General features: G+C 48.7%; 1 protein-coding gene across 2 annotated transcripts; it reads right to left on the minus strand.

The window, feature by feature from the left end:
• Positions 1 to 160: 160 nt before the first annotated feature.
• On the minus strand, positions 161 to 11,559 carry DMAP1 (DNA methyltransferase 1 associated protein 1). 2 transcript variants are annotated; one of them, XM_036255664.1, is made up of 11 exons: positions 11,501 to 11,559; positions 11,180 to 11,325; positions 10,575 to 10,666; positions 10,154 to 10,349; positions 2,239 to 2,397; positions 1,946 to 2,113; positions 1,538 to 1,723; positions 1,305 to 1,376; positions 934 to 1,006; positions 504 to 799; positions 161 to 281 (listed from the first exon to the last, which is right to left on the minus strand). In XM_036255664.1, the coding sequence occupies exons 2-11, from the start codon at positions 11,282 to 11,284 to the stop codon at positions 222 to 224; spliced, it is 1,407 nt and encodes a 468-aa protein (XP_036111557.1). In that variant the 5' UTR covers positions 11,285 to 11,325; positions 11,501 to 11,559; the 3' UTR covers positions 161 to 221. The 2 variants fall into 2 exon arrangements, with proteins under 2 accessions (XP_036111557.1, XP_036111556.1); XM_036255663.1 differs by having other exon boundaries at positions 11,180 to 11,551.
• Between the last annotated feature and the right edge of the window lie 2,877 nt (positions 11,560 to 14,436).

Genomic DNA, 14,436 nt, shown 5'->3' on the forward strand with positions numbered 1-14,436 from the left:
GGCACAGGGCTTTGGACAACATGGGCAGTGGCTAATGGTTAGGGGGCTGCTAAGGGCCTCCATGCAGGCAAGCCCCAATACCACCCATTAAGTGGGTGACCCCCTTCTACCCACCCTCCCAGCCAGGGGCAGCAGAAGTGATGGGAAGGAAAAGGAAGCAGCCCAGTCCAACTCGGCAGCTCTATTTACACAGCAGCATCACCCACACCCCATGTGGCCCCTCATGGCTTCTTGGCTTTCTTCACAGAAGAGGAGCTGGAGGCCGATTCCCGTCGCTTCCTCTGAGGAAAGACAGAAGGTGTTGAGGTCAACGGCTGGCCCCTGAGCCTGATTCAGGCTTGGTGCATGTGTTTCACACTGGCCACCCACTCCTGCCCTCAGACTCAACCCCTTAGAGCGACAGTCCCGTTGCAGGCACTTGAGGGAGCAGAGCCTATATACACATGTACACATGCTCACATGCAGGACCAGTTCATACTCTTCCAGCCTGTCCAGGCTCTTACCGAATTGGGCGTGAGAGGTGCTCCCACCACATCAATGATGGTGTCCTTGGTGGGGTCAGGGCCGAGGCCGGATTCAGGTAATGCTGACTCAGCTGAGGCTGGGGCCGGGCCTGATGCTGGCGTTGCTGGGCCTCCCAGCACACCAGCCCGGGCCAGTGCCTCGTGACGGTGCCGCAGCATCTGTAGCTCATACTCGCAGTTGGCGCAGGCCTGCTTGAGCTCGTAGAGCAGCACCAGGTCACTCCGCAGCTCATTGAACATGTGCACCAGCTCCTCTGTAGGTGTGGGGCTCAGCTCTGCAGGTGGGTGGGTGGAAGGCACAGGGACAGCCAGCATGCGCTGAAAGGCTGGCAACAGGAACTGCCCTCCCCCGACCTTTATCCACAACCTCGGGTGGGTCCATTCTGAGGGGCCCATGCTTCACACTCACCCACACCCAGCTCCAACAGCATCTGTTCCAGGGCCTTGATCTTCTTCTGTCCCACAGAGCTTGGCAGCTTCATCTGCAATGACCCAGCAGCTTAGCCCTCTCCCCCACAAGCACTTAGGATGAAGGGGACTAAAGGCAGTGGTGGAGTAGAAGAGAAGTTAACCCATGGAGGCAGCTCTGGGTCAGAAAAGGAAATGGCCAGCAAGTGGAATGGAGTGAAAGCTGTGACCTCAGCCTGGCCACATCCCTAAGGCCACCTCAACCTGCAGCACATGGCACAACCACTCCTACTGCTTCAGCCCTATGGCCTGCAGAATTTGGGTCACAGAGCACCCAGGGCCCAAATACAATGAAGGAAGTGACACACATACCCGCTGGCTCCGCAGCGTGACACCTGCAGATTTGAAGTCTGGAAACTTGATGCCTGCAGTCTCAGGAACAGCCTGGGGGAGGAGGAGTTATGAAGACCAAGGTATCACAGGGAGAGGGCCTAGTGTTAGTCCCAGCACCCTGCCGGCTCTGGGGGCTCTCAGAGCCTTCCATCAGGGGTACTCTATGCCAGGCAATCCCTCCACCCTGAGCTGGGTTGGTTTAGTCTCCGCACCGGCTTCTCAGCCTCCTTTTTCTGGGGTAGCTTCTTCTTGGGGGCCTTGCGTTCAGTGCGCCGCTGCTCTGCAGTGGTGTCTGCCGCCGTTATCAGCTTCTGCAGGTCCTGACTGCGCTTCTCCCGCTCCTTCTTCCGGGCCTCAATCTTGCGCAGCTCCTGTAACAGGTACTCCTCCTCTGCCACCTGGGAAAGTGAGAGATGCTAAGAAGGCCCATGGGGGAGTGAGGGAATCTGAAAAGTAAGGAGATCATGAGCGAGGTGAAGGGCTATGGAGAGCAGGGAGGGTGGCACACAGATACCAACCATTGGAAGGCAGGGGGGCCTGGGGATGAGAGAGTTGAGGGTTATTGAGGATGGAGGCAATGCGTTTTGGGGCATGGAGAGTTTCTGGGGCTCGGGGCTCACCTGCTCTGGAGTCCGGTTGTAGAGACGCTCCAGCTGTTCCTTCCTCCGTCGCTCATGCCCAGCATCAAATACTGGTATCTTAAGGTCTGTGCCTGGCACAGCCCGCACATTGGCAAGCTTAGCACAGATGTGGTAGTACCGTTCCTTCAAATCCTCCACGGAACGCTTCTGAAGATAAAGACGTGGGGGAGGGGTGGTGGGGACACTCAGAGGCATGTGGAAGGGATGGCATGAAAGTATTGGGCCTGCTAGGCCTGGGGATAAGGCACACATGCAAATGCACACCAACTCACCTTGAATTGCTGGTGGTCATACCGGTCATGGATAACTACAAAACGAAGGTCAAAGCGCCGGCTGAGATCAAAAAGGTGATCAGTTTCTGCTTTAGTCCAAGCGTCGTCATGAAGATAGAGCTGGTACTCCTGCTCTGAATACACGGGCACCTGCACTGTCTACTGGCACAGAGGGGCAGAGTTGGGGCAGGCCCACGTTATGTCATGTCCAGTGGGCTCCAGTCTCCTTTGACCCCCCTGTTTATTGCCAATCCCTGGGCTAGACAAAAGCAACTCCTCTGCCTGGGGCCTTGCACAGGACAGCCTGGAGACGGTGTTTCCAGAGTGAGGAAAGAAACACACTTGACCCAGAGGCCCTGGCTGGTCTGGAACTGCAGTCTGCCTCTGCACTCACTCCAGGAGCCACTTCACCGTGCCTTCAGCTCCAGATCCCTGGTAACGGCACACATGTTCCTGCCCCCATGGTTAGGGTGAGAGGACCACATGTAAGCACTCCTGTGGAGTCCAGAGGTCAACTCTGGAGTAGATCAGATGACTAAAGACTGGAAAAAGGCCCAGACTCCCGTAGTCCATGGAACGTTTGTGTGAAGCACTTCTGCCATCCAGTGGTGACAGTGAGACTTGCAGCTCACATAGCTCTACAGACAGTGCACCTGAATCCCACTTCCAACATATGCACCCCACCTGTGCCTGTCCCCTACACCTCCTTCAGGGACAAGCAACACCACCACCAGCTGGGTCTGCCAGTCAGAGACCTCAAGAAGGAGTCAATGCTAGGCTGGGTCAGGGAAGTTTCTCTATCAAAAACCACAGGGCTCTGAACCTGCTCTCAAGACCCTTAATTCCAGCTGCTTCGTGAACATCTATGGAGGTTCCACATACAACTTAACATGTTCAGGTGACAGACATTAACAACACTTACTGTGGTGATCATTTTGCAGTACATAAAAATATTGAATCATTATATTGTATACCTTAAACTAATAATGTTATACACCAATTATACCTCAATTTTAAACTACTAAGAAAATAATATGTTTAGTACTGAGTTCATCTCCCTTCCTCAAACTTACATCTCCTCCAGTCCAGGTCTCAGTTAAAGTCACCATCATTCAATCCAGGTAGGTGCCCATACCAGAAACCTGGGAGGCATCTTTAATTCCTACCTTTACCCTTGACCCCTCCTCCTCCCACCCAAATCTGTGGCTTTTACCTTGGGAATCTCTCCACTGCCACATCCCAGTCCAGATCACCACTACCATTTTCCTGGATCAGAGAAACAGCCTCCTGTGGTCTCTCTGTCTCCATTCAATCCTCCCCCAAGCAATTCTCCATCTGCAGCCAAGATAGGATCTCTGTTTTGTTTTTTGTTTTTTATCCTCACCCGAGGACATTTTTCCATTTTTTGCACAGATAGAGTGGGAGGGAGGGAGAGAGAGAGAAACATCGACGCGAAAGGGACACATCGAGTGGCTGCCACCCGCACGACCAACCAGGGCTGGGGACAAACTGCAACCGAGGCACATGCCCTTAGCAGGAACCGAACCCGGGCCTCTCCGGACCGCAGGCTGATGCTCTAACCGCTGAGCCAAACCGGCCAGGGCCAAGATAGGATCTCTGAACAGTGCTACTTAAAGGACAGCCTACAGGCCAGTGCTGCTTGCAAACACATCCATGGAACCTTTGTAACAATTTTACAGTCATCACACTGCTGAATCTAATATAAAGAAATACGAACTTGTATTTTGTCTTATAATTTTACTATATCAATCTCTGATGGATTGGATTTTTTTAAAAATGTCGTTATCATAGATAATTTCAGAAGCACTGTTCTAGAATATATATCTGATCATGTCACCAGCCATCCATTTTAAACCCTTCAAAGGCTCCCCACTCGTCTAAGAATACCCTACAGATAATCCGCAAACTCCTCAAGAGCAAGGGTTGTTTGGTTCCTTTCCTACCAACAGGGTTCAGCCCAGGGCCAGGCACTCTACAGGTATCAATGACTGTTTACTGAATCAATCAGTGAACACAGTGATGAAAGACCTCTCTATAGACATTGTTCCTCCTGGACCGTAAGTTCCAAAAATGACTATCTGTCCCCCTCAGCCTTTGTTGTTCTTGCCTGAAATGTCTTCTCATTTCCACATTCCTTCTACCTAGATAATTTCTCATCTCCTCTGGGATGTCTCTGGTTTCCCAGGCTTAGTTTATCCCTTCTGTGCATTACAATTCCATTTAATTAAACAACAAAACAACTCAGGAATCGTGTAGCCAGTCCTGCTGTCAAGGAGCTCACAGTTAAGTGAGGAAGCCATTCATTCCTTTAACAAACATTTATCATGGGCCTACTAGACCTATGCTGGGACACAGTGCTGAATAAGATGGACAGGGATCACAGTCCAGCTGAAAAAACAATTTAGTACAGTGTGGCAAGTCTGATGACAAAAGTATGCCTAGGGTGCAACGAGTGTCACCTGATCCAGCTTGGGGTCAGAGTTGGTCAAGAGAGAGGCAAATGAGGCCTGGTTCCATCCTAAGGTCAAGCAGAAGTGAACTGGTGAGAGAAGATGATGGAGAAAATCCTAGGCAGAGGGGTGACACAATCACAGTGATGAGAGAGAAACAGCCTAATGTGTGTGAGCTTGGCAGTTAGGGACACATTAGGGAAACAAGGGTGACACAGGGAAAGGTGTGAAGAGTCAGCAGAGGCCAGCTGCTGCCGGCCTTGTGTGTTCTGAGAGTGACTAGAGCCAGTAAGTTTAGCTTTAAAGAAAAGAGTGAAACTGTCATGATTCTCTTTTGCAAAGAGCACTGTGGCAGCAGTGAGGACAGATGGGGCAAAACAAGAGCCTGGGAGACTAGCTGGCAGGTTTTAGAAATAATCCAGGTAAGAAGGAGGCCTGCTCACAGAAGGAGAAACTTAAAAAAAAAAAAAAAAAAAAAATCCCATTTACCATTTTGGTAAATTAAGATACCTAAGAATAAACTTAACCAAAGAAGTAAAGGACCTATTTGCAGAAAACTACAGGGCATTGAAAAAAGAAATAGAGGAAAATATAAAAAAGTGGAAGTATACACCTTGTTCATGGATTCAAGAATTAACATCATTAAAATGTCCGTACTACCCAAAGCAATCTATAGGTTCAGAGCAATCCCCATTAAAATACCAACAACATATTTCACAGAACTAGAACAAAAACTTCAAAAGTTTATATGGAACCAAAAAAGACCCTGAATAGTCACAGCAATCTTGAAAAAGAAGAGCAAAGTAGGAGGGATCACAATACCGGATATCAGATTATATTACAAAGCCATTGTAATCAAAACAGCCTGGTACTAGCACAAGAATAGGCATGTAGATCAATGGAACAAAACAGAGAACCTGGAAATTGACCCAGGACATTATGCTCAATTAATATTTGACAAAGGTGGCAAGTGCATACAATGGAGTAAAGACAGCCTCTTTAATAAATGGTGTTGGGAAAACTGGACAGCTACATGCAAAAAAATGAAACTAGACAACCAACTTACACCATACACAGAATAAACTCAAAGTGGATAAAAAGACTTAAATGTGACTCGTGAATCGCATAAAAATCCTAGAAGAAAATGTAGGCAACAAAATTTCAGACATCATAGGTAGCAGAATGTTTACTGATACAACACCTAAGGCAAGAAAAACAAAGGAAAAAAATTAATACTTGGGACTACACCAAACTAAAAAGCTTCTGCACAGCAAACGAAACAACCATCAAAATGGAAAGGGAACCCACTATATGGGAGAGCATAACTGCTAATGATACATCAGATAAGGGGTTAATTTCCAAAATATATAGAGTACTCATACAACTCAACAAAAGGAAGACAAAGAACCTAATTAAAAAATGGGCAGAGGACCTAGATAGCTACCTCTCCAAACAGGACATATAAATGGCCAAGAGAGCCCTGGCCGGTTTGGCTCAGCGGTTAGAGCGTCGGCCTGCGGTCTGGAGAGACCAGGGTTCGGTTCCCGCTAAGGGCATGTACCTCGGTTGCAGTTTGTCCCCAGCCCTGATTGGGTCGTGTGGGTGGCGACCACTCAATGTGTCCCTTTCACTCGATGTTTCTCTCTCTCTCTTTCTCTCTCTCTCCCTCCCACTCTATCTGAACAAAATATCAAAAAATGTCCTCGGGTGAGGATAAAAAAAAAAAAAAAAAAATGGCCAAGAGACACATGAAAAAATGCTCAGCATCACTAATCATCAGTGAGATGCATATTAAAACGACTATAAGGTATCATCTCACACCTGTCAGAATGGCCGCCATCAACAAATCATCAATATAAGTGCTGGCGAGGGTGTGGAGAAAAGAGGACTCTGGTACACTGCTGGTGGGAATGCAGACTGGTGCAGCCACTATGGAAATCAATATAGTATTCCTCAAAAAATTAGAGATTGAACTGCCATTTGACCCAGTGATCCCACTTCTAGGAATATACCCTAAGAAGCCTGAAACACCAATCAGGAAGAATATATGTACCCCTATGTTCATAGCAGCACTATTTACAATTGCTAAGATCTGGAAACAGCCCAAATGTCCATCCAATAGATGAGTGGACAAAAAGCTGTGGTACATATACACAACGAAATACTATGCAGCTGTAAGAAAGAAAGATCTCTCATCCTTTGAGACGATGTAGAGGGAGCTAGAGAGTATTTTGCTAAGCGAAATAAGCCAATCAGAGAAAGACAAATACCACATGATCTCACTTATTTGTGGAATATAATGAACAAAAAATGCTGGAAAAACAAAACAGACCCAAAGACACAGAAAGGAGTTCGGTTCAGACTGACAAACTTGTGTGTGGGGGGGATGAGATAAACCAAAGAACTTACATGCATGTATGCGTAACCAATGGACATAGACAATAATGCTTGGGAGTGGGGCGGGATAGGGAGGAGGGTGTCTGGGAGGAAAGAGGAGAAACATGTTAACAAAAATAAATTCTTAAAAAAAAGAAGAAAATCCCCCAACAATCACAAAAATAAATAAATAAATAAAAAGGAGGAGGCCTGAAGCAGCACGAGTGGAATGTAGAGAATAGGGCAGTCTTTTTTTTTTTTTTTTTATCCTCACCCGAGGATATTTTTCCATTTTTTGTACAGATAGAGTGGGAGGAAGAGAGAGGAAGGGAGAGAGAGTGAGAAACATCGACGTGAAGGGACACATCGAGTGGCTGCCACCCGCACGACCAACCAGGGCCGGGGACAAACTGCAACCGAGGTACGTGCCCTTAGCGGAAACCGAACCCGGGTCTCTCCGGACCGCAGGCCGACACTCTAACCGCTGAGCCAAACTGGCCAGGGCTAGGGCAGTCTTGAGAGGCTTTAGATTAAAAACTGGAGGACTTGGTAACTGGACATGAGTGGGGAGGGAAGTGCTGTCATAGATGACTCCTGTTTCTGGCTTGAGCAAGAGGGCAGCAGGGGAGCCTCGGAATAAAGGCGGGACTCCAGAATCAGTAGCAGTAGAGGGAAGATCATTTGTTCACTTAACTGACTTCATTCTCCACATGTGGTCACCATGTTCTAAAACTGAAATCTGATCCTAACACTTAAAATGTCAATGGCTACCCAAAGACATCAGGGCAAAGCCCAAATTCCTGAGCCTGGTTGCCAAGCCCTGCCTTACCTGGTCCCTCATCTCCCACTGTGTTCTACCCTGGGCTTTAGGCTTCATCTACAGAAAATGCCCACAGCATCCCATGCATGTGCCTGCTTTTTAATTTGTGCCTCTTCCTCATGCTGTCCCCTCTGACTGAAAAAAAATCACTGTACTATTTTCCTAATATCTGGTAACATCCTTCAAGACTCAACTCAGCCCTGGATGGTTTGGCTCAGCGGTTAGAGTGTCGGCCTGCGGTCCAGAGAGACCCGGGAATGATTCCCGCTCAGGGCACGTACCTCGGTTGCAGTTTGTCCCTGGCCCTGGTTGGGTTGTACGGGTGGCAGCCACTTGATGTGTCCCTTTCACGTCGATGTTTCTCTCTCTCTCTCTCCCCCTCCCACTTTATCTGAACAAAAAATGGAAAAATGTCCTCGGGTGAGGATAAAAAAAGACTCAACTCAAGCTCTAACTTCTCTAGGAAGCTTCCACAACCTTCAGAGCCTCCCACTATAGCATGTGTCCTACAAAATCGTAATTGCCTGTGCCTTCCCTAATCCCCTCCCCAACAGTATGGAGAATTTCTCAAGGGCAGACATTGTGTCTGATTCATTTTTGTGTCCTCATGGAGCAGTATTTACTAAATGCAACATGAACATTCTTTTGTCTTCACTTTGAATTGTCCCATCCAACCTTTCCTCCCATTCCCTCAAATGCCTCACTTCTTGGTTGTCCCTTCTCAATCTTACATCTCCAGCCTCTCCCTCCACTGGACTTGCGGGGCCTAAGGATGGTGGTGGTAAGATGCAAGAAACCAGGTTTGTGGCACAGGAGAATGATGAGTCACACCTGGATGTCTGACAAGCCTGTGAGCCATCATGGGGAGGTATCCAGGTGCAGTGGGATATATTGGGCTGAGGGAAAAGAAGTTGGTACTTGGGATTCCCGGGTTTAAGCCCCTAGTGCTTTCAGGCTCAAAGTCTAGGCTGCTCCAGACTGCAGGGACCAAGGTCATATTGTACCTTGGCTTAAACAGTGGCCTAGAATATCCTAACTCAGCCTGGCCAGTGTGGCTCAGTGGTTGAGCATCGCACCCATGCACCAAGAGGTTGCCAGTTCGATTCCCAGTCAGGGCACATGCCCAGGTTGTGGGCCAAATCCCCAGTGGGGGGGCATGCAGGAGGCAGCCAGTCCATGTTCTCTCTCATAGATGTTTCTATCTCTCTTCCCCTCTCCCTTTCTCTCTCTCTCTAAAATCAATAAAGAAAACAGTACATTTTTTTTAAAAAGGAAGAAAATCCTAACCCAGCCCAGCTCTCTCTCTCACTGGCTGGCTGAGTCTGAATAAGGCCCTGCTCCGTCTGAGCCTCAATAATCTAAACCAGAGATAATTCAGGTTGGACTAGGGTGCTGACATTGAGGATGAAAAACAGGAAGATGTGATTTATTATGGAAACAGAACCAGTAGCACTCAATGATTATCACTCAGGTTTGGTTCAAATGCCACCTTCTCAGAGAGGCCCTCTCTGGCCACCCTATGTAATGAGGCCACTCCTACAAGTTCACTCTTTATTTCATTTCATATCCCTTTAATATCCTACTTTCATTTTGTTGATGGCTCTTATCTGAAAGAATCCAATTTATTTGCTTGCATGTTTCTGATCTGTCTTCCCCTACCTTCTTTGTCCTGTTGTTGATTGAAATAATGTGAGAGCTAAGGGAGAAACTAATTCAAGAATGATTCCCAAGTTTCTGGTTTGGGCAACTGCATAGATAGTGATACCATTCACTGATATGGGGAACAGGTTTGGGGGTAGGGAAGAGAGAGAGCCTGCTTGAAATGAAGCACTTGTGGGAGCTTCAGAGAGAGACATTATGTAAAATATTGGCTATGTGGGAACTGTTGCTCTGGACTGGAGATATTAAGTTGGGGCCAATGGCATACAGAGGGTGACTAAAGCCACAGCGTAAATAAGACATAACTAGGGGAAAAGTGTAGAGGGAGAAGAGTAGAACACCTAAGACACAGCTCTAAGAAATAGCAACATTTGAAGGGTCAAGAGAAGCCACTAAAAACCTGAGCAGGTCCGGGAAAGGACAGGATCCCATGGCACAAAAGACCCAGCGAGTCCAACCCTGCAGTATTTGCCACAGGACTGAGTGGGTAACCATTGTTGAAACAAAGGCTTGAGCCTGCCTCTAGAACCCACACAAGTAGCTCACAGTGTGGACAACCACGGCCTATGTCCAAATGGTGGTGGCTCACCTTATTGAACCTGGCGAAGGGGTAGTCTTTGCCCTCCTCAGCTGCTCGTCGCCAGTGGAAGAACATAGCTCCATCCTTGCGGGCTGGGTTAGTGAATGGCATCCACTTCCAGGGCCGTACCTTCTTGGAGCCTAGCTTGGCCTTTACTGTCCGGTAGCCTTGACCAGTGTCACTGGGTAGCAGTGGGGGAGCATCCCTGGCAGCACAGTTTAGGGAGGTGGGAGGTTAGTGTCAGAGGTGTGCAGAGAGCCTTTGGGCCCAGGTCCACCCAGGAATTCAGGTCCTGGAGAGAGATCTCCTGCCTCCAACTAAGTAAGCAGGAGGTGGCTGGGGCAGAGATACAGGAGAGAAAACTAAAAATTAGGGACATGCAGGTGGGTCAGAGACCAGAGCGTGGGGGACTTGGGATTCTAATACTTGCTTCTTGTCAGAGTAAAGCAGTGCATAGACCTCCCGGTGCATGCCCTCGGGCCTCTTGAAAGTCAGCGTCTCGGAAGACTTCTTGGACTTTTTCTGAGAAGGAAAACCACAGGAGAGGAACCACAGCCTAGACTCCCTTTCCTGAAAATTCTTTATCCCAGCTCAATCCCTGAACAAAGCAGCACCTACAGGTATAATGACACACATACGCACTATGACAAATAATGAAGGCACAGAACGACACTATGAAGGCTCAGAAACTCACTCACAGGTCATTCCCCTCCCCAGGGTAGAGTCCCAACCTGTCAGAGTACAAGATACTTTCCCACCATCTCTCAGAATATCACACAGACGTGGTACCCCCACCCCAATATTTTACAAGTGTCACACTCTCTTGGTCCTCTCATCTCACAAGTGTCACACCCTCTTCGTCCCCACCATTTCCCACGGGTGTCCCACCTCCTCCGTCCTATCTCATTAAGATAGTACATAATCTCTGTCCGTTATGTCACAGTTTCACCAATCATCTCGTCCATCTCTCTTCCGTTGCCATTGCTCGCCACCACTTCACTCCCGCTACCCAGCGCTCTCAGGCGGCCCTGCTACCTTGTCCGGGTTGATAATGTCCTTCTTGCTGATGGTCCCGGAGGCTGCATCCCCCTCTGGGCCCCCAAGTTCTAGAATGTCCCGCACATCCGCGCCGGTAGCCATCGCGCCTGATGGGGAAGCGCCCCAAGGTCAAGGGGCAGTGCCTGAGGAGGGACCAAGCTCAGATCAGGGGGCTGAGCCACTTCTGCCCAAGTGGGGGCGGGTGAAGAGGCGAGCCGCGAGGAGGGTGGCCCACGCCAGGTCGGGGTTCCGCCTGTGTTCCTCCGCTTGGGTCTCCTGAACGCCCCATCTGCCCCCGAAGCCCCAGCGCCTCCGCACCTGTAGTCCCCAGCAGCCGCAGCCGCCGCTTCCCTCCCTCCAAAACCGTGGACTGAAACTTCCGGTCGTGCGCAGCGCAAACGCCGCCGACAGGAACACTTCCGGTATGTGCTTAGCCACAATGGAGCCCTTCGGCGGCGCGCTGAGAAAGCTCCTGACCGCGGGGAGCGTGTCACCGCCCTTATAAGCTCCACCAGCCCGCGGGTGTTCCTGCACTACTTGCTTTCTGGCATTTTCTCTCTACGCTGCTCCGTTGCATTTGGGGCAATGAAAAGAGTGCGCAGAACTTTGTGACCTTGGAGGTCGCTTAATTTCTCTGAACCCATTTCTTCACTTGTACCTGCTTAAATGAAGTACAGATAGCTCGTGTAGAACTTTAACACCGTGTCTGGTACATAATTATTTTATTACATGAATTAGCCCTGGCTGGTTTGGCTCAGCGGTTAGAACGTCCACCCGCGGACCAGAGAGACCCAGGTTGTGTTCCTGTTAAGGGCACATACCTCGGTTGGGGTTGCATGGGTGGCAACCAGTCAATGTGTCTCTCTCACGTGGATGTTTCTCTTTCTCTTCTTCTCTCCCTCCTGCTCTATCTGAAATGCAAAAATGTCCTCCGGTGAGGATAAAAAAAAATTACATGAATTAGTGTATTACTTTCTGCTGTTCCTTAAGTGCTAAGTATGTACCAGGCACTTTGCTAAGCATTGGAGATGAAGAGACGAAGCCCTAAACCTGACAAGGCGGGGCTATGCAGGGGGCTGCGGCGATGGAGTGCAGTCTGGACCCCCACTTGCACCATCTTTGATGGAGGTGTCTGTGGGCCAGGGCCTCCTGGGGCTTTCCAGGAGCCCAGCTTCCTGAAACTTCACTAGTCCAGGAGCTAACTGCATTAGTGTGGATTACAAAGAGGACCAAGAACACAGCCCCTAGCAGGGAGCAGCTGGAAGAAATATCTCTCTCAAGGGAAGAAACTTGCTGATCTCCCTAGAGAGAGAAACTTCTAGAACAGAATGTCCTGAAGAAGAGCAGAAGTGATGGCAGAAGCAGCTCCCAACTTCAGCTTCTGCAAATCAGCCTGCACACAAGGAGTATACAGTGGGCATTGAGAATGGGGAATGTAAAGGGGGGGTGGGAGAGAAAGTAGGGCTTGTAATGGCATTAAGGAGACCAGACCCCCAAGCCCAGGCTTGCTAAAGATCCAAGCAGGAACTGGAGGAGCAGACGACCCACACAAGTTGGCTATCAGTGCAGCCTGTTCTAGCTTGGGGGATACAGGGACACAGCAGTTGCAGTCACAAGCCTAGCTAGACCCCAAAACTTTGGAGAACTGGGTCTGGAGGTACAAACCTTGCCTTGTTCCCAAGGCCTGATTTCTGGGTGAATCCTCTGAGTTCTAAATAAATTCCAGAGGAAGCCAGGGTCTTGCAGCAGAAATTACCTGCAGGGTAACAGAATGGTCCTTGGAGCCAGAACTGGACAGAGCAGGGGAGAAGGACCTGTACTTCTGCCTCAAACACTTGACTATACTTGTAGTTAATTCATTGTGTAATTATTTGTCTAATACATATGACCCTTAATAGACTCATTTTTGTGATGACAGGTATCATGGTACATAAATATATGTATTATCAGGCATAGTTCTAGGCTCTGAGGATGCTGTGGGTGAATGACAAACAAATGTCTCCTGGTGGGCTTATATCTAGTGGAGGAAGAGAAACATTAAGCATATAAACAAAACAGATAATGTAACTTGATGGTGACAAGAGTTATGAAAAAATAAAATAGCATAATAGGGTGGGGTCAGAGAATGTTTCTCTGAGGAACTGAAATCTGAGCTGACTTTAAATGATGGACACAGCCACACAATACCTGTGGAAGGAATATTGCAGACAGGAGGAATAGCAAATGCAAAGTACCTAAAATGGAAGGAACTCTGTATGTTGAAGGGACAGAAATAAAAAAAGGACAGTGTGGTTGGTGTTGGGTGAGGAGGGGGAATATCGGAAGACTTAATATCAGGGGTAGGTGTCCTGGCCGGTGTGGGTTAGTTGGTTGAGCATCATCCCATGCACCCAGAGGTCACTGGTTCAATTCCACATCAGGGCACATGCCCAGGTTGCAGCCTTGATCCCCAGTAGGGGAGTGCAGGAGGCAGCCTATTGATGTTTCTTTCTCTTTCTCGCACTCTCTCTCCCTCTTCCTTCCTCTCTCTCTAAAAAATATAAAATAAAAATAAAAATCAGGCGTAGGCATTGGGAGCCATGGTCAGGTGTTTGGGTTTTACCCTAAGGACAATTATATGTCGTCTTGGTTGAGGCCTGGATTCTATCCCCATCCTTGACTCCACTTTAGGTACTATCATTGGAAATTCCCCCAGAATGACTTTTCCAGAGCTTCTTATCCCTTGAGGAAACTGAGTCAGGGACTGGAGAAAAGGGGGTGAAAGAATGATGCTCCCCAGGACCTACTGCCTGCACTTCCTCTACCAGACTGCAGGTGGCATCAGGTCCCACTGCCAGTCCCTGAAGGAGCTTGCTCTGCAGTGCTTACCCAGGGTCCACTCTGGGAACCCAGCATAATTTCTGGAGACTCTTGTACTGTAGTGAAAGTACTAATAAGGGGCCTGGGAGAGGGACTTAAGGCTGGAGCACTCTGGGGCTTCAGAGCCAACTCTAAAGAAGTTTTTACTTCATCTTGAGAGCCATAAGAAGTCATTGAAGGGCATTGGGGGTGGGAGTGCAGGAGATTTAGTAAGAAGGCTGAAAGAGTCAGATTCATCTTTTAGGAAAATCACTGACGGCTTGCCAGTGGAGTTGGAGGCAGGAGAATGAGGCAGGAGGCAGTGGAGGGTCAGCTGGGACTAGAAACTGACTAGGTGTGGCTATAGGAAGTAGAATCAAAGGGCACCCCTCCTCAGCCTGTCTGCTCACAACTGG

This window comes from Molossus molossus, unplaced genomic scaffold (genome assembly GCF_014108415.1).
Source record: "Molossus molossus isolate mMolMol1 unplaced genomic scaffold, mMolMol1.p scaffold_m16_p_12, whole genome shotgun sequence".
Lineage (NCBI taxonomy): Eukaryota > Metazoa > Chordata > Mammalia > Chiroptera > Molossidae > Molossus > Molossus molossus.